The 19,019-nt window shown below is 50.1% G+C and overlaps 1 protein-coding gene across 1 annotated transcript in view; it reads left to right on the forward strand.

Moving 5' to 3' along the window:
• The window catches only part of UNC5D (unc-5 netrin receptor D), an 88,936-nt gene extending 70,511 nt beyond the window's left edge, over window positions 1-18,425 (forward strand). The window contains exons 9-17 of the mRNA XM_041479666.1: window positions 2,047-2,232; window positions 3,758-4,135; window positions 5,845-5,929; window positions 7,480-7,648; window positions 8,510-8,737; window positions 11,238-11,387; window positions 14,002-14,166; window positions 15,881-16,059; window positions 18,224-18,425. Coding sequence (XP_041335600.1) covers window positions 2,047-2,232; window positions 3,758-4,135; window positions 5,845-5,929; window positions 7,480-7,648; window positions 8,510-8,737; window positions 11,238-11,387; window positions 14,002-14,166; window positions 15,881-16,059; window positions 18,224-18,425 — 1,742 coding nt within the window. The remainder of the gene's footprint in view (window positions 1-2,046; window positions 2,233-3,757; window positions 4,136-5,844; window positions 5,930-7,479; window positions 7,649-8,509; window positions 8,738-11,237; window positions 11,388-14,001; window positions 14,167-15,880; window positions 16,060-18,223) is intronic.
• The last annotated feature ends 594 nt before the right edge of the window (window positions 18,426-19,019 follow it).

The following is a 19,019-nucleotide window of genomic DNA, read 5'->3' on the forward strand; positions in this document are numbered from 1 at the left end:
TGCCCTTTGGGAATTCGATGGAAATCAAGGGAATCGATGGAAAAGGAGATGCTGAAGCACTGAGAGGGAAGCTTTTCCTGCCAGGATATTTCTGCATCTCTCAGACTCGATCATTTATCATCCCAGCAAGGCAGGAAGGGTAATTCCCATTTTCAGCACTTTCCTTTTTTAAAGCAATGATCCAAAGGGAAGAGTTAGAGATGCTTTGTGCTGCAAAACCCACGAGCTCTCCCCAGGAAGGGAAAGACCCCAATTGTTCCTGGGTTTGTGGAGATCCATCCCCTCCCTCCTCCTGCCTCATTCATTGCTCTAATTACCCACAGAAATTAACTCAACAATAGCATTTCGTAATTAATTCCCTGTAACAACAAAGCAACTTGGGAATAGGAAATTGGAAGAAATAGAAATGTAATTATTGCCTGCACTTCCTTTTCTGCACCTGGTGCTGGGGAACAAAGCAGAGCTGTGGGAGTGGGGCTTTGGACGGGGCTTTGAGTTGTTTTGGTCCCATCTGAGACGTTTCCAGTTTGCCTTTGTGACCCTGGGGCTTTGCATTTGCTTTTTCTGTCTGGCCTCTGCCATTGTTACATCGTCAGGCAGTGTCTCACTCTCTGCAATCCCTAACTGAGCTTAAAATTCTCTTTACAGCATTTTTCAAGGAGGGATCTCACGGAAAAAAAAGGTTTCAGGGGGAAAAAAACACAAACTCTTCTCTTTTAGTGATTGATTTGGTGGAATTGTGTGACAATGGAATTGTTCTAGGAAGCTGAATTTTGTCACCTTACAAGTTTGCTCAGTGTGGTTTCCTGGCCTGCCACAGAAGGAGGATTCCTCCTCAAAGCTGATGTTTCCATGCAAACTTGGTGGTTTTTCTTTTTCCTTCCCAGCAAGTTGTGAACGTGTTAAAAGGAGAACCGGTTTTTATTTGGAGATTACTTGAAAATGCAGCAGAAATTTTGCAGGAGTGTTTTCTTGGTTAAATGGTCCCCCCACATCCTCCGTGTCCCCGTGTCCCTGAACAGTTCTTGTACCCCCATGTCCCCACATCCCCCATGTCCCCCTGTGTCCCCCATATTCCCCTGTCCCTGACACAGCTCTTGTCCCCCCACATCACACACATCCCCCATGTCCCCCACCCCCCGTGTCCCCCGTGTCCCTGTGTCCCCTGTCCCTGACGCAGCTCTTGTCCCCCCACATCCCCTGCGTCCCCACATCCCCTATGTCCCCTGTCCCTGACGCAGTTCTTGTCTCCCCACATCCCCTGCGTCCCCACATCCCCTATGTCCCCTGTCCCTGACGCAGTTCTTGTCTCCCCACATCCCCTGCGTCCCCACATCCCCTATGTCCCCTGTCCCTGACGCAGTTCTTGTCTCCCCACATCCCCTGCGTCCCCACATCCCCTATGTCCCCTGTCCCTGACGCAGTTCTTGTCTCCCCACATCCCCTGCGTCCCCACATCCCCTATGTCCCCTGTCCCTGACGCAGTTCTTGTCTCCCCACATCCCCTGCGTCCCCACATCCCCTATGTCCCCTGTCCCTGACGCAGTTCTTGTCTCCCCACATCCCCTGCGTCCCCACATCCCCTATGTCCCCTGTCCCTGACGCAGTTCTTGTCTCCCCACATCCCCTGCGTCCCCACATCCCCTATGTCCCCTGTCCCTGACACAGCTCTTGTCCCCCCATGCCCCTGTCCCTGTCCCTGACACGGCTCTTGTCCCCCCATGTCCCTGTCCCTGTCGCTGACACTGCTCTTGTCCCCCCACATGCCCCACGTCCCCGTGTCCCTGTCCCTGACACGGCTCTTGTCCCCCCGTGTCCGTGTCCCTGTCCCTGACACGGCTCTTGTCCCCCCGTGTCCGTGTCCCTGTCCCTGACACGGCTCTTGTCCCCCCGTGTCCCTGTCCCTGACACGGCTCTTGTCCGTCCGTGTCCGTGTCCCTGTCCCTGACACGGCTCTTGTCCCCCCGTGTCCGTGTCCCTGTCGCTGACACGGCTCTTGTCCCCCCGTGTCCGTGTCCCTGTCCCTGACACGGTTCTCTCCCGCAGACGTGGAGCGCGGCGGGGACGTGGCGCTGTACTCGGGGCTGGCGGCGGCGGTGCTGGCGGTGGCCGTGCTGGCGCTGGGGGTGACCCTGTACCGGCGCAGTCAGAGTGAGTACGGCGTGGATGTCATTGATTCCTCTGCACTCACGGGAGGCTTCCAGACTTTTAATTTTAAAACAGTCAGACAAGGTTAGTGCGGCGATTTCCTTTCTTCTCTGCAGAGCTCCCGCTGCTCAGGCTCGCCTGCGTTTGGGGAGGGGGTTTGGGGCAGCCAGGGCAGGGACAGGGACCTGGAATTGGCTCTGCTCTGGCCCACAAACAGAGGATCCTCCTTGGCCACACTGCAGATGCTTTAGGAGTGCTGTCCAGCATCCAGAATCCCCATGTCCCTTCCAAAATCTCCATGTCCCTTCCAAAATCCCCAGCTCCTACACTGATTTAGGAAAAGCTCAAATTAAAGCAAAGCAACCAAATCAGAGCAAGCCCAGGCACCACAGCTGGAGCTCCTCCTGTTCTCAGTTACAGAGCTTTCCTTCACTCCAATAAAAGGAATTATTCTTTTCCTGATAATCTCAGCCCCCCAGCTGGAAGTGTTTTGTAAGCTGCTGTAACACAGGCACTGAGGGAAATCAATGTGTGTAAGACTGGACCCCTAAAGCTCTAGAAAACACCACCAGTGCCATAAAATATGGACAAAACCTTTACTAAAAGCAGCTCTCAGGTTTCCAGGAATGTTATTCCCTCTGAACAGGAAGGTGGGGAGGGAGAGAAACGGGGATGAAAGCAGGATGTTTATTGATTCTGTGCTGCCATTCTACCTCAGACCTGCCTGATTGTGGGTGGGTGGGAGCGTGGGCAGGGTGTGAAAGTGTCCCCATGTCTCTGTTCTCTCTTCAGAAAAGGGAAATATGTTGCAGAGTTTGTTTGGGGGGGTTTTGTGGGGTTGTTTTTACAGTTTCTTTATTTCCTGAAGACGTTCCTCACCAAGCATGACTTGCAAGAAATTGGCAAAAGGGCTTGGCAGACAAGGACGTTTGAAGGAAGTTCATTCATCCATTTCTAAATCCAAACCTTTAATTAGGGCTGTGTAAATCTCAATGACTGTCTCAAACAAGAACGTTTTCCTTTGTGGTTCAGTCTGAATCTTGTTTTGAGTCTGGGGAATTGTTTGCTTGGCTTAATGCTTAAAACCTTTCATTCTGGATGCCCTGAAAATACCCAACTAAACAAAGAAAAAGACCCCACCACAAAACCAAACAGCCAGAGGATTCAGGCCCTAAATCCATGCACTCCTCATTTTTCAGAGTGTTTTCTGAGGTAAAACACCTCAAAATGAATAACTGTTGTGTCTTCCCTGTATCACTCTTGTCCCACCTCCCTTTCAGCCCGGTTTCCCTCAGGCATGAAGTTGTGGGTTTGTGTAAAAGGTCTGCAGGAAGATGTTGTCACCCAGTGGGGTTTAATGTAAGGAAAGAAAACAACAAGAGAGGCAAAAGGACAAACACACAGACGTGAATCCAAACCAAAGGAGGCTCCTCCTTGGATTGTTCTGCACTCTGGAGCTGCCTGAGGCGTGGCAAACACAGAGTGTCAGACCTTGGCTCCAGTTGCTCTGCTCTCTGACATGGCCTGCTGTGATTTTGGGCTCTGAGAGCTCGGGGAGGGAGGCAGGATTGCTGAGGTGTCCCCTCCATGCCTGCTGCTGTCCCCACAGGTAACTCCCTGCTGCTGAACTCGTCCCTGCAGCCCGAGCTGACGGTCAGCAGGACCTACAGCGGCCCCATCTGCCTGCAGGACCCCCTGGACAAGGAGCTGATGACCGAGTCCTCCCTGTTCAACCCCCTGGCCGACATCAAGGTCAAGGTGCAGAGCTCCTTCATGGTGTCCCTGGGTGTCACCGAGAGGGCCGAGTACCACAGCAAGGCCCACCCTGGCACCTTCCCCCACGGCAGCCCCAGGCCCTTCGGGAGCATCCAGGCCAGGAACAAGGCCATGTTCATCCAGAACCTGGCCTCCATCTCCAGCAGCAGCGAGCTCAGGAGCACGGCCCTGTTCGGGCACCTGGGGGGTCGCTTGGTGGTCCCCAACACAGGTGGGTGGCTCCTTTACTCTCAAAGCACAAGCAAGAATTTGAGATGAGGCTGCCTGATGTAGTGTTTTATAACTGAATTTTTTTTTTTTTAATGAATTTTTTAAAAAGAAGAAGTAGGGGCCCCGTTAATGCAAATTTTGGAAGTAGGGCACGTTGCCCACACAGGACACGAGTGATCAGAGGGAAGCTTGGGCTGAGGACTGAAGAGGCATTATGCCTGTTTGAACTGTTTTAAATTACTGCCTCTCTTGATGTCTTCAGCATGAAAGTCACATTAATCAAAGCTGTGCCTTGCTTGGATGCTGCTCCAAAGGAGAGGCTCCCCGGGAAGGGTCGCTCCTGGATCTTACGTAAAGGGCTCACGTCCCAGCAGCAGCTCCAGCCCCACACCCCTGCCCCACGGGGGGACACGGGGACAGCAGCCAGGCCTGGGGACAGCCCCACTGCCCACAGGCTCCTGCCCCTCCTGCCTGCCTGTGTTCCCCTTTCTTGGAGCAAAAAGCTCCCCAGATTCCCACAGCAGGACCCCTGTTCCAGGCTGAGATGTTCCCCCTGCTTTGTGACAAGTTTTGTGACCTTGGGGCTTTGTGGGATGTGTTTAAGACCTGCAGGGTTGTTTGTGGAATGAGCTGAACAGCAGACCAGAGCCTGGCAGGGTCACAGCCCTGCAGTTGCACCCCAGGGCTGTGTTTGCATCATCCCAAATCCCAGCCCTTACCCTGGCTGTTTTCTCTCCCCAAAAGGCAGCACAAAAAGCCAGATGCCCCATTGCCAGCTCGGTGTTATCATCCTTCAACTCCAGTGATATTTATTCACTTTAAATTCAGCTCTGTTCTCGTTTGAGCAGTGGCTCCAGGATTATCTGCTGCTCTCCGGTTGAACTGGATGATTTAGAGCTTTATCCTTCATGTCCCACAAAACGGGTGCTTTAAAGGTTACCATAAAAAACGTGGTTTGTGTTTAGAGAGGATTGATAACAGTGACAACCCGGGCATGCACAACGTGGGGAATGTTTTCATTTCTCCACAGACTGGTTTTGTGCTGAGGAAGGAACATTGCAGAGGCACGAAGTTAAGGCATGAATTAAGAATTCCCTCATACTGTATATTTAGCTACTTTATGTAATGATAGTCCCATCAATTAGATTATTAAAATATGTATTTGGTCCACTTGAAATTTATGTAATTCTTGCTGCCTTTATGTAAGATCAGCTGTGCCAAGCAGTTGTAAATTCCAGTGTGATGGAGTCAGTGCCTCACCAAGGCTCTGCATCGTGTGACAGAGGCAAAGCCAAACACATCCCCCCTCTCCTGAGAGTGAGTTAAAGCAGTTTAATTGCAGTGGTACCCAGTGGAAAACTGCCCTGTTAACTTCTGATCCACTCTGGTGGTGTGGAAGGAGAATGGGATCACTTGGGTGCAGGAGCTGGGATGTGTGGGGACAAAGAGGGGATCACCCTCTCCATGGGGAGATTCCCTGGGATCCCACAATGATCAGGTGTGATTTCAAAGAGGAAAGAGCTTCCAATAGGCTTTTTGGGACATAAGATGTCTTTTTCCTTAATGGAAAAGCACCAGCTTTATTTCCTTTGATAGTTTGTGTTCCTTTGTGAGAAGCAGGAATGCAGAGGAACATTCCCTCAGGGCTGCTCCCTGTCCCTGACACCCCTGCCCTTCCCAAGGGTCAGCCCTGCCCTTGCTCTTTTCCAGGGGTCAGTCTGTTGATTCCACACGGGGCTATTCCAGAGGAGAGTTCCTGGGAAATCTACCTGGCCATCACCCAGAAGGAGTCCAGGTGAGAGATCCGGGCTCGTGGCTCTGCCTCCCTTACCGGGTTTGGGGTGGGACGTGCAGGAGCCACTCCTGGTCCCCACTGCTGGGGTCACCACCCTGCTGGCACCCTGAGAGGGACACAACAATGGCCTTGGAGTGCTGCTCCTGTGGAACCCTTGGAATTCTTGTGCCTGCTGCCCCCTTCTCCTCTCCCTGCTCAGGAGGAGCTCAGCACCTCAGCCTCTGGGGGTGCTTTGATTTTTTTTTTTTTAGCCTGAGAATCCTACAGGCACTTGGAAGCACTGAAGCTTCAGCAGAATTTGTTATTGTGGCACTTGAGAAAGGGAAAGAAGGAATTGGCCTTTTTTTATTACCCCGTTGTGCCTTTTTTTCCTCCCCTGCAGCCTCCCTCTCACCAACACTTGTACACACAGCCTGGAACATTCCAGCCTCTCTTCAGCAGGAATGGTGGTTGGAAAGGGCATTTCCTGGGCACCCACAGCTCCAGCTCCACGTCAGGGTGTCAGCACGGCCACTGGAATGGGGTACCCAAGTCACCTTGGGCTTTTCCCCTTTTTATATCCTGGTTTTATTCTTGTACCTTCTTATTTTTACATTGTTTGAGATCCTTTCCCTAATTTTTACCTTGGTTGAGGTTCCTCTTCTTATTTTTTTTATCTTGGAAAGACCATTTGCTTTCATTTGAAGAGGGAACTGCATGCCCAGTGATTTAGAAACCAGTCATGGGGATCACACCACCCGAATGGATTAAAATACAACCAAACAGCAGCAAAACCAGCAGGGCAAGAGGTTTCAATTGCTGGTTCAGTGTCCAAGGGATTCTCCTCCACTCTGGCACCGCTCCTGCCCGGGGATTTATTCCAAGAGACACAGAAAACACTTGGGTGTGGAAGTGGGTCCAGTTTGTTGGAGTGGGAGAGAAGAGAAGCAGGTTACACATGTCTGGAAGGCAGCAGGCAGAGGATGCAGCCATTAATTGAGCCCAGGTGAATCCCTGGAGTTCAGGTGGGATCTCCCCTGCCTGTCCCAGAGCCACAGCCACGGCTCCACCTGGCCCAGCCCTAATTCCAAGCACAGCCCTGTCCCAGAGTCTGTAAAAGTCACTGAGCTCCTTCCTCCTGCCGAATACAAATGGGTTTTCAAAGTAGGGAGATCACACTCAATCTGGAAGAATTTATGAGCCTGTGTTTTTTAAGCCATAATTTGTTTTATCTTTGCTCCTGCGAAAATATTGTTGATGGCAGCGTTTGAAGGCAGAGCACGGTGGGGACGGGACCAGCTGGTGCTCGGAGCTGGGCTGGCTGGCACAGAGCAATTTCAGTGCTGGATTTGGGTTAAACAAATTGAAAGGTATTTTAAATACCAGAGTCCTAAACTGACCGGCCTCTGATTGGAGTTAGATGGGGTCTAATGGGTTTGTTTCATCTCCAGCTGCTGCTTCCACGTGAAACGAGCAGAAATGAGCAGATGAGGCAGGTGCTTGGATTTGAACTGAAATATTTTCAGTGAATTCTCACTCCTGACAGCCACTCTTGTCTTTGCTGCCCCAAGCCTGGAGCCCGAGGGCCCCGAGGTGCTGCTGGGGCCCGAGGTGAGCTGCGGGCCCCCCGAGCTGGCCGTGAGCACCCCGTGCGCCCTGAGCATCCCGCACTGCGCCCACGCCGACCCCCAGCACTGGAGCATCCACCTCAAAAGGAGGACCCAGCAGGGGAAGTGGGAGGTAAGCCCAGCCCCAGCCCGTGGAAATGGAGTTAAGCCTTGGTTGTGCGGGAATAGACACAGAGAGACACCTGGGAGAAATAATCACAGCGAAAAGGCTTTGTGTTTTGTGAAGGAGCAGCAGAATTGGTTTTGGGTGTTTCACCGAGATGTGCAGAAGTTTATGGGTACAAAGCCCTGCCATGGATCCCATGGCTGCAGCCTGTCCTTCTGTCCTGTCCCTCTCTGAGCCCCTGCCTGGGTTTTGCTGTGTTTTAAACCATTCCCAGTCCCATTTTCTTGATTCACATTTACTCAGTCCTTGGGCAGCTCCAGCAGTGCTGGCCTCAGACAGCCTGGGTCACTGAGGAGAGGGACACGGGCACACAGGGACATGGGGACACAGGGCAGGACTGAGCAGCAGAGGCAGAGCAGAGGGAGTTTTTGAGGAAGGGAAACGTGGCTGTAATGGGTGTTCTGGAAGGAAGTCAAACCCCAGCCGTTGTTCAAGGTTTGCTTATTGACTTTAACCTTCAAGGTAATTTTTTAACTTGACACTGGGGGGAAAAATTAGCCAGAAAGTCAAGAGCACTTGAAAAAAGCTGCTAAAATTGCTTAGGCATCATATTATGATTGTATGTACACAGCGAGCTCTGTGCAGGGCATGGCCATAAATCCTCCTGCTGACTCAGGGCTAAATTGGGAATATTTACTCAGGGAAGCAGTCCCCCTTCTCCCCTTCCCTGAGAGTGCAGCCTGGCTCCCAGCAACACTCTGCATTCCAGTTGAATAAAAATAAAGAATTAATGCCAGGACTCCTATTGTCGAGGCCTATTGATTCGACTTCGCTTTATTCTCTTTAAACCTGAATTTCATTTTGCAGGAAGTGATGTCTGTGGAAGAGGAAACTACTTCTTGCTACTGCCTGTTGGATCCTTATGCCTGTCACATTCTCTTAAACAGCTTTGGAACTTATGCCCTAATTGGGGAACCCATCTCAGACTGCGCCGTTCGACAGCTGAAAGTCGCCGTTTTTGGCTGCCTGTCTTGCAATTCTCTGGATTACAATCTGAGGGTTTATTGTGTGGATAACACCCCTTGTGCATTCCAGGTAAATGGCTTTGCTTTGCTCCTCTGGGCTTGCTTTATTTTCCCGTTAAATCCTTTTACTCCCTGGGCATCCCCAGCCTTAACCCAATGAGAATAGTGGATTTTTTAAGCACTGCTACACTATTAGAATAAATCCCTTAAATTCCCTGCAGTTGTGGATTTACACTGAGAGCTCTAGAGCAGCCAAACTTTCTTGTTTGCTCTCTCATTTTTTTTGCCACATTCTCAGCTACCCAAACTCACCCAGCCCTGGTTTACAAAAATTCAATTATCCTGCATTTCCTTAAAAAAAAAAAAAAAAAAGCCCAATCCCCACGTGGCACTTGGGATGAGAATGATTTTCCTGCACCGTGTTCCAGGACACAAAAATGACATTCTCTGGCTTTTGGTAAACTCAGGAGCTTTAACAAAACGCTGCTCTTTGGGGAACTGAAATGCAAACAGTTGTGAGATGAATTTTTCCTTCCTCTTGCTGTGGCACAGGAATGGAAACACGGCTCTGACTGGAGCTGCTGTCTCCGTGCCTCCAATAAAAGCTTCTAATAAAAGCCAAGGCACCAAAAGGATTGTTAGAGGCTCACAATGGCTTCCTAATTATCCTCTTTATAACACTTAGACAATTAGTGGGTGCCGGTGTCTTCCTGATGAGTCTGGAGGAAATGATCAGAAGAATAATTACCAGTTCTCTGCCTCGCCAGGAGTGAGCAGGGTGTGTGCAGAGAGTGAGAGAACCGTGCGTTTGTGGAGTGAGGCAGCCCTGAAAGCGCGGCGCGATGAGTGGGGAGCACGGGGAATTACACAGGTTTTGGGGTAAAATATGGGGGATTACACAGGTTTTGGGATGAAATATGGGGAATTTCAGAGGTTTTGGGGTGAAATATGGGGAATTTCAGAGGTTTTGGGATAAAGTATGGGGAATTCCAGAGGTTTTGGGATAAAATATGGGGAATTTCAGAGGTTTTGGGGTAAAATATGGGGAATTTCAGAGGTTTTGGGGTAAAATATGGGAAATTTCAGAGGTTCTGGGGTGAAATATAGGGAATTTCAGTGGTTTGGGATAAAGTATGGGGAATTTCAGAGTTTTTGGTGTAAAATATGGGGAATTTCAGAGGTTTTTGGATGAAATATGGGGATTTTCACAGGTTTTGGGATAAAGTATGGGGAATTTCAGAGGTTTTTGGAGGAAATATGGCAAATTTCAGAGGTTTGGGGATAAAATATGGCAAATTACAGAGGTTTTTGGATGAAATATGGGGAATTTCAGAAATTTTTGATAAAATATCAGAGTTGGGGTTGCCAAGTGGTGTTTGGCAGTCAATCCTGCACAGTGCAGGTTTATATGAGACAAAATTCCCTTGTTTTTGACTTTTTGCCTGGCTGAAAATTCTCCTTGCTCCTCCAGCAGCTGCTTTGGGCCTTTGGAAAGTTCTGAGTGTGCTGGAAACTCCTGGCTCTCAAAATTGAAGAGATCCAGGCCCTTTTGGCGTTTTGCCCCAGTGCTGCTGCTGGAGCAGTCCCAGGTGTGTCACTGAAGGCAGAGCAGCACTCAGAACATTCAAAACCATCCAACATTCTCCAGAAATTCTGAGAATAGTTCAGAAATAATCTGCTCCCTCTGTGGCTGGAAACCAAAAACTGAAGTCTCCCATTTTTTTCCTTCATATGAACCCAACCACCAGGGGTTAAACCAACCTAAATGCCTGGAAAAATCAGTTTATAATAGAAATCCATTAGTGCAGTTTCAGAGAGCTGGAGCATTGAATTTGCAGAAGGTCACAGTGATTCCAGGAGCTCCTCTAATGACAACTTTGGTCCTGACAAGCACTAAACCCCTGGATGGACACACATTTGATATAATTTATGTGGATTGAGAAAGGTAATTTGGAAGCACTGCTTGCCTGCTGATTTTTAAAGACTTCTGCAACCTTTCCTCCCTCGCTGGTGTTTTTACTGCAGCAGCACAGGAATAAACATTGCTTAAGTACCGGCAGGGGTGATTTTTTTTTTTTTGCCATTATGTTTTAAATTCACCGAATTTCATAAAAATTTCTCTTGGAGCAGAGCTCTGGAGGGCTGTAGTGCAAACCCTTGCCCAGAGTCTGCCCTTCACACTGCTCAGGGTCTTGTCCAGTGATTCTGGAAGTGCCCCTGAGGTGGGAAATGGAAGTGAATGATTTCACCTGAAGCATTTAAAGGCTCTGAAAAGCCCTGAGAGAAATTCCCCAGCTGTGCTGGGCTGCACTGGGGGTGTTGGAGAGCCAAAAATTCAGTGTCCAACCAGCATTATCTGTCCAGAAATGGGGCTGGCAGTGCCCAAACTCAGCCTTCTGAGAAATATCAATATCAAATATTTATAAATATAAACACCATCAGCTGCCCACGAGAGAGACTCCACTGTGCATTCGACACTGGGGGGGACTGGGACCCCCACAGAGAGGGATTCTCCCTGGATTTGGGGTTTGTTCCTGATACTGGAAATATTCTCTCCTCCTCCCTTGCAGGAAGTGGTTTCAGATGAAAGACTCCAAGGGGGACAATTGCTGGAGGAACCCAAACTTCTGCATTTTAAAGGCAACACCTGCAGCCTCCAGATCTCAGTGCTGGATGTGCCTCCCTTCCTGTGGAGAATCAAACCCTTCACTGCCTGTCAGGTACCTGGCACTTCACTGCTTCCCTCTGCACGGGGGGAGAACCCAAATGAACCAAGGTTCCTTTGATTTAAAAAGCTTTAAACCCCTCGAGCATTTAACAAAAACATGTTGCCTTTTGATTCTGACAAACACAGATTTCGTTTACACCAGAATGCTGCAAATTTGTCATTTTGCAGAAATGCTTGTGCTTTCCCCCATTTCAGTTGCCTCCAACAGAAGGCAAATATTCCTGCTCAAACTTAACCACTCCTCAAGATGTTTCTAATATCTGTCATTCCAGTTTTGATATAACTATGGAAATATGGCTCAAAATGACATTTAAATGTAACCATGAGTTCAAATCACAGCACGCAGAGAGCAAGCATTAGAACTGAAGGGCAGCAAATTGGTTTTTCTCTTCTCCATTAATTAGAGAGGCTGTTGAAAACCGAAAAGGAAAAATCAAAACAAAAGAAGAATTTCCAAGGATTTTGATGACTGGAAATCCTAAGGAATGTGCTGGCACATGGAGTGGGCTGGTTTTAAAATACAGCACTCAATTAGAATGTACACTCTCCCTTCTCCCTGAAGCAGAAACACAGTTATGCATCCTCCAGGATTTTGGCAAAAATCCTGTTTTAAATGTGTTGCCACGTTCCCCAAAACATGAGGGTAATGGGCTCTGAAAGTTATAAACACAGAGGCAGAGCCAGAGCAAGCCTCTCCTCGTTAACAACATGGGGATAATTTGGGCTACAACTTAAGAAATTAAATAAATTAATCCTTTTCAGCTTCTTAGGGAGAAGAGCTTTTTGATGTTTAGCTTGTTCTTCTCGCTCACCTGTATTTTAAAAGCCAAACCAAGCAGGGTTAGGATGTCCCAGTCCTGCCAGTGTGTGCCCAAAAGAAAATCAAATCAGAGGAGTTTCCTCTTAATGCAGCAAATTCACTTCTGCCCTCAGCAGATTATAGAGCTCCACACTTTGATTATTTTATTGTCTCCTAATCCCCTCTCCAAACATGAAGAATAAATGTCTGGAATTCAACCTCCAAGTGCCACTTAGAGCCTGATCAGAGCAGGGTCTCGGGGATGGAAAAACGCCTGTGCCAAACCTCTGCTGCCAGAATGGGCTGACCCAGGGCTGCCCTGACCCAGAGGAATATTTCCATTTTATAACTGGTGTAACTGGGATGGCTTAGGCAGCTCAGAAACACGATCACTGTTCCTCAGAGGAGCTGCAGAACCTCCCCTGGCTCGGTGCTTCCCTCGCAGTGAAAAGTCTGGTGACAGCTCTGGTTTGCTTCCAGCCTCTTTATAGAGAAAAGGATCTATTTTTGCACGTGGAGTTTCTTCCAGTGTTCCCTGGGTTCCTCTCCTACATCCCACCCTGTGAGAGCAGCTGCTTGTGCTGCCTGGCAGGAACAACTGAACACAGGCTGTTCCAGGAATGTCTCTGGTCCAGCAGCAGAGCCTCCCCGGGCAGTGTGGGGAGGAGGATTTATGGAAATGATGTCTCAGACAAGCAGCAATCCCACTCTGAGGCCGAGCAGATGAATAAATCACACTGAGGAGCTGCTGGAAGGCAGCTGGTGGCAGGTGGCACCAGGATTCCTGCAGATCCTGCTCAGAGCCTGTGTTTGTCCTGGCCTGGCACGAGCAGCTGCCCAGGGCTTGGCTCCCTTCCCGCAGGGGATCCCTGCAAGCTGTGGGTGGTGCAGGCAGAGCAGGCATGGGCATGGCAGGAGCTGGGCAGGCACCTCTGGCTGCTCAAATCTGCCTCCCATCCTGCATCTCCTGGAGGATCCAGCTCTGCCTGGGGCCATGAGATGATTTACAGCCCCTCTGTCTGCAAGGAGCTTAATTATAAACTCAGAGAGGAGCTGAAAGCATCTCTGGATTACTCCAACCACTCATTGTTCCAGCACTCCTTGCTGCTCTGCTTTGTTTCACACAACTCCTTTCAGCTGAGTGATTCTTCCACTCAGAGTGAAAGCACAGATCATCACCCTGAAAAAAATCTAATTACAGTTGCTCCACTTCTAATATTTTACTAATGCTTCCTTTATCACTGGGAGCATCTTACTACTGCTGCTGGGGATCCAGCCTGGGGACAGGCAGGGAGCTGGGACAGGAGGAAGGGCCAGGGCAGTTCCTGGTGGGAAGTTCTTTGGGATGGAGAAGGGAAGGCTGGCAGGGCCAGGGCAGTTCCTGGTGGGAAGTTCCTTTGGGATTGAGGAGGGAAAGCTGGCAGGGCCAGGACAGTTCCTGGTGGGAAGTTCCTTTGGGATTGAGGAGGGAAAGCTGGCAGGGCCAGGGCAGTTCTTGGTGGGGAAGCTCCTTTCCTTGGATTCTGGTTACAAGGTGATTCCAAAGAGACACAGAGAGGAATCCTGATCCTGGCAAGGGGGATGAAGTGACATGCATCTTTTTGAAGTCTCTTTAAGCATCTTTTTGTAAGAGTCTCCCGTTACTTGTTCCCCTGAGCTCTCGGTCACTGCCACACCTCAATCCCATCAACACAATCCTCATTTTTTAGCTTTGCTCGGAGCTGCAGGAGCCGTTACCGAGCTCAGAGCAGCACTGGCTGTGTCCCCCCCACCACGTCCCCATCGCTGATGTGTCCCTGTCCCACAGGAGGTGCCATTCTCCCGCGTGTGGCGCGGCAGCCCCCGGCCCCTGCTCGGCGCCTTCTCCCTGGAGCGCTTCAGCCCCGCCACCACCCAGCTGTGCTGCACCGTGTGCGTCAGGCAGCTGCAGGGCCACGAGCAGCTGCTGCACGTGCAGACCTCCATCCTCGAGGTACAGCCACCAGCACCCCCTGGTCTGTAGGGCACCATGGTCATGGAACAGAATCCTGGGGGGGTTGGGTTGGGTTGGGTTGGGTTGAGTTGGGTTGAGTTGGGTTGGGTTGGGTTGGGTTGAGTTGGGTTGGGTTGAATTGGGTTGGGTTGGGTTGGGTTGTGTTGGGGTGGGTTGGATTGTGTTGGGGTGGGTTGGAAGGGTCTTGCAGTCCCACCCCTACCATGGGCAGAGCCACCTTCCACCATCCCACCCCCTGGACCCTCTCAGGGATGGGGCACCACCTCTCTGTGCACCGGTTCCCTCCCCGGTTTTGTCCTTTCTTCCTCCTGTAGTTTTTGCTCAAAGCTGGAAGCAGTCTTTAAAGCCTTGCAGATCCCATTTCCAGCAGAAATCAAGGCACAGAGACTCCGCAGCACTAACAATAATTTGTCAATAATTTAATAATTCGTTGTTTGGGTTGGTAGCTGCTGTTTCCTAGCAAGAAGCCCTTGCAGAGCACTGAGGGTTGGGGACAGGGGTACAAACTGTGTCTCATGAGCACTGGGCCCTGCTCATGCTAAAAGAAAGCAGACCTACAGCTGAGCAAGCTGCTGATGTGTCCCACAGCCATGAGAACATCAGCAGCTGCATTTTTTTAGATTATTGAGCATCTTTGTTCATTAATCCAGATTAATACATCTGGATTAGAGCTCTACACCCCTAAATGCTCTGAGCAGCGAGTGCAGCAGCTGGACAAGAGCATCATGAACATCATCCTGTGTAAAAACTCCTCAGGACTGGCCAAGTGTTTTCTGCTCCTTTATTGTTATTTCATAAAACCCCTCTGTCACTCTCTGTGTCTCCAGCCCGTGTTGCTGCTGCCTTGCTCTCCCTCTCTGCTGTGTTTTTAAGGGCCCTGTCTGCACACAAGTCCCCAGAGCATGTTCCCGTTCTGCTTCAAGCAGATTTGCTGCTGTGGAAGGCTTTCTCATGCCTATCTCCAGCAGTGATTGAAGAGGGAGGATAATTTGACTGCAAAATAAATCTGTGAGTGACAACTCCCCCCCGGAGCCTCTCCGTGCGTGACAATCCCCGCAGCGCCCGGGTCGCTGTGCTTATCTCACACGTGCAGGGCAGGAGCTTCTCCCGCTCTGCATCTTGAGCAGAGCCCAGGGCAGAGCTGCAGCACCGGGTGCTGAGCCTGCCTGGCCCTGGGGACCTGTCACAAACGGTGGATGGAGGCTGCACCACGGCTGCTGGTTAATATTGATGCTGTGTCACTCTGGGATGAGTAATGCACTGAAATTTGACTCTGTTATGCAAGGCTGGTGTGATTCCATGAGAAAAGAGGGGCCAGATCCGCAAAGGACCTGGATTCCAGAGAGGCTGGGAGAGCTGAGGTTCTTACGGAATTCAGGTGCTTAAAAATGCCAAAGAAAGAGAGAAACGAACACAAATTTGTGTGTCCGTGTTTCAGGTTTAAGCAATTAAAGATTTAGAAACCCAGCACTGCTCTGCAACACAAAAATAACCAAAAAAGAAAACTCATGGAAGGAAAAACACCAATTTAAAGGTTTTTTTGCACAAGTCCTTGTGATGGTGCAGTAACACCTTCCAGGTGCTCTTTCACAACTCACAAAAGCACCTCTCAGCTCAGCCATTTTCTGTTGCCACTTCAATCGACCTGAGGTTTGATTCTCCCTTCCCTGCTTTGCCTCGCCGTTCCCTGCAGGCTGAGAGAGAAAACATCCCCTTCTTTGGCCACGAGGACAGCGCCTTCCCCGCCCAGCTGGGCCCCAAGGCCTTCAAGATCCCGCGCTCCATCCGGCAGCGCATCTGCGCCACCTTCGACGCGCCCAGCGCCAAGGGCAAGGACTGGCAGATGCTGGCCCAGAAGAACAGCATCAGCAGGTGATGGCAGCGCCCTGGCATGGGGTTGGCACCTGGAACGAGGATTTTGGGCCGTTCAGGGGTTGGTGGTTGGTTGGTTGGTTTGCTGCTGGTGGGAATTAGGGGCTGAGTGGGGCTCGCTCCTCGTTTCAGCTCCTCGTGCTGGGCTGGATGTTCTTCTGTCCACCCTGAGGAGTCCAAGGCTGCAGAAGGATTTTGTCCATCATTGAACTGCTGCTCAAAGCCCTTAGGAGGCTGCACGTTCCCCCAGACAAATCCCCTTGGCTCTCATGGGTGCATTTCCTATTCCAAAATGAATCCTGCAGATTTTTTTTTTTTTTAAGGGAAAGACATCTTTAAAAGAGACAGTCATGCTCTACTGTTAGGAGTAATAATATTATGATTATTAAAACTGAAAGATGCTGTAAAAACCAATTTACTTCTTACTTTGCTTTTTCTGCTTGGCTAAATTAAATTGGCGGAGGCAGCTTCCTCACAAAAATATTTTCTGATTGTCACAAACTCTATAAATGCATTCCCAGGAGAGCAGAGGAATACTTAAATCAAGCAAAGTAACTTTCCATTGGCTTCCTGCTTTGTGTGGGAGCCTCAATAAGCCAAAGGAAAAAGACTTTTGGATAAACACTTTGTTTTACTAAATTCTGTGCAAATCACCACTGCAGGGTCCTAAAACCAGCAACATTAACAAAATAGAAAATCACAGATAAAAGGTGTTGTGTCTTTGCACAACCCAAGCATCACCTGCTGTAAATTCCTCTCCCTGTCACATCCCTGCTGTATTTCCTAGTGATGCTTCCCAGAAGGGATTTGTTTGCCCATCCCAGGGGCAGAATTGCTGGACCTGGGGACACCCTGGGCTCGTGGTCACTGTCCCTGTGCCAGCTGGGCAGGTGCCATGTGAGGAACCACCACCCCTGGGGGCTCCTCAGCTCATCCCCAGCTCTGCTGGAGGGTTTTTATTTTCCAAACACGTGGATGATGCTGGGCACAGGGCACAGCTGCAGCCCAGGCTGCTCCTCATCCCCTTTTCCCTCCCTGCCTTGCAGGAATCTCTCTTTCTTCCTCACCCCATTTTCTCTCCTTTCCCTGCAGGAATCTCTCCTCCTTCCTGATGCCTTTTTCTTCTTTCCCTGCAAGAATCTCTTTTTCTTCCTCACCCCATTTTCTCTCCTTTCCCTGCAGGAATCTCTCCTCCTTCCTCATCCCCTTTTCCCTCCCTGCCTTGCAGGAATCTCTCTTTCTTCCTGATCCCTTTTTTCCTCCTTTCCCTGCAGGAATCTCTCCTCCTTCCTGATGCCTTTTTCTTCTTTCCCTGCAAGAAGGGCTCCTCAGCTCATCCCCAGCTCTGCTGGAGGGTTTTTATTTTCCAAACACGTGGATGATGCTGGGCACAGGGCACAGCTGCAGCCCAGGCTGCTCCTCATCCCCTTTTCCCTCCCTGCCTTGCAGGAATCTCTCTTTCTTCCTGATCCCTTTTTTCCTCCTTTCCCTGCAGGAATCTCTCCTTCTTCCTCATCCCTTTCTCCCTCTGTTCCCTGCAGGAATCTTTCCTTATTCCTCATCTCTTTTCCTCCTTTCCCTGCAGGAATCTGTCCTTCTTCCTCACCCCTTTTTCCCTCTCTTCCCTGCAGGAATCTCTCCTTCTTCCTCACCCCTTTTTCTCTCCTTTCTCTGCAGGAATCTCTCCTTCTTCCTCATCCCTTTCCCTACAAGAATCTCTTTTTCTTCCTCACCCCTTTTTCTCTCCTTTCTCTGCAGGAATCTCTCCTCCTTCCTCATCCCCTTTTCCCTCCCTGCCTTGCAGGAATCTCTCCTTCTTCCTCATCCCTTTCTCCCTCTGTTCCCTTCAGGAATCTCTCCTTCTTCCTCACCCCTTTCTCCCTCCTTTCCCTGCAGGAATCTCTCCTTCTTCACCCCTTTTTCTCCTTTCCTTACAAGAATCTCTCCTTCTTCCTCAGCCCTTTTTCTCTCTGTTCCCTGCAGGAATCTCTCCTCCTTCCTCATCCCTTTTCCTCTTTTCCATGCAGGAATCTCTCCTTCTCCTCATCCATTTTGCTCTCCTTTCCCTGCAGGAATCTCTCCTCCTTCCTCACCCCTTTTTCCCTCTCTTCCCTGCAGGAATCTCTCCTCCTTCCTCACCCCTTTTTTCCTCCTTTCCCTGCAGGAATCTCTCCTTCTTTGCCACCCAGAGCAGCCCCTCCGCCGTCATCCTGGACCTGTGGGAGGCGCGGCACCAGCACGACGGGGACCTGGACTCGCTGGCCTGCGCCCTGGAGGAGATTGGCAGGACACACTCCAAGCTCTCCGAGGTGGCAGAGCCCGAGCTGGAGGAGCCCGAGTTCCCCTGCAGCAGGAAGGGGCTTTAGTCCCTCTGCCCCACCGGGACACACGGCCAGCCCGGCCCTGAGCCCGGGCCAGCAGGGTTTGTGGGGATGGAACTCACCCCACTTCAGTGGCAGAAGCTAAAAACCCTCTGGTGATGAGGAAAACGAGCTCCTCCCTGTCCTCCTCCACTTAAAATCCATCTTTTGGTGCCCCGAACAAACCTGCACTTGTGTCAGTGCCGGGGCAGGAGGGAGAGAGACACAGAGCCATAGGAGGTAAATGTTATTCTGTATTTAGGAACAGTCATGTTCATGTACTGCCTAGTGAAAATCAACAAATGACGTTGGATATTTCGAGCCACTGGAGGTTGGTCCTGGTTAAAAGGTTTCTCACTTCGAGAGTGGTTTAAAATCCTATCACGTTGTCACTTTATGTCTGCTACAGGAAAACTGAAAATTTGGCCTTATCCTGTTCAGATGTTTGAGGAATTAGAAGATCTCATAATTATTTCACATCATGTGTATTCCAAATAATTTGTTTTAAAAATTCAGCCCCTTAATGAATGTACATTTGCTGCAGAGCTTTGCTGCCTGCTCTGTTACCAAAATTCCAGAACAAACCCCTTCTCTCTGAGA

This window comes from Pyrgilauda ruficollis, unplaced genomic scaffold (assembly GCF_017590135.1).
Source record: "Pyrgilauda ruficollis isolate IOZ18807 unplaced genomic scaffold, ASM1759013v1 scaffold113, whole genome shotgun sequence".
Lineage (NCBI taxonomy): Eukaryota > Metazoa > Chordata > Aves > Passeriformes > Passeridae > Pyrgilauda > Pyrgilauda ruficollis.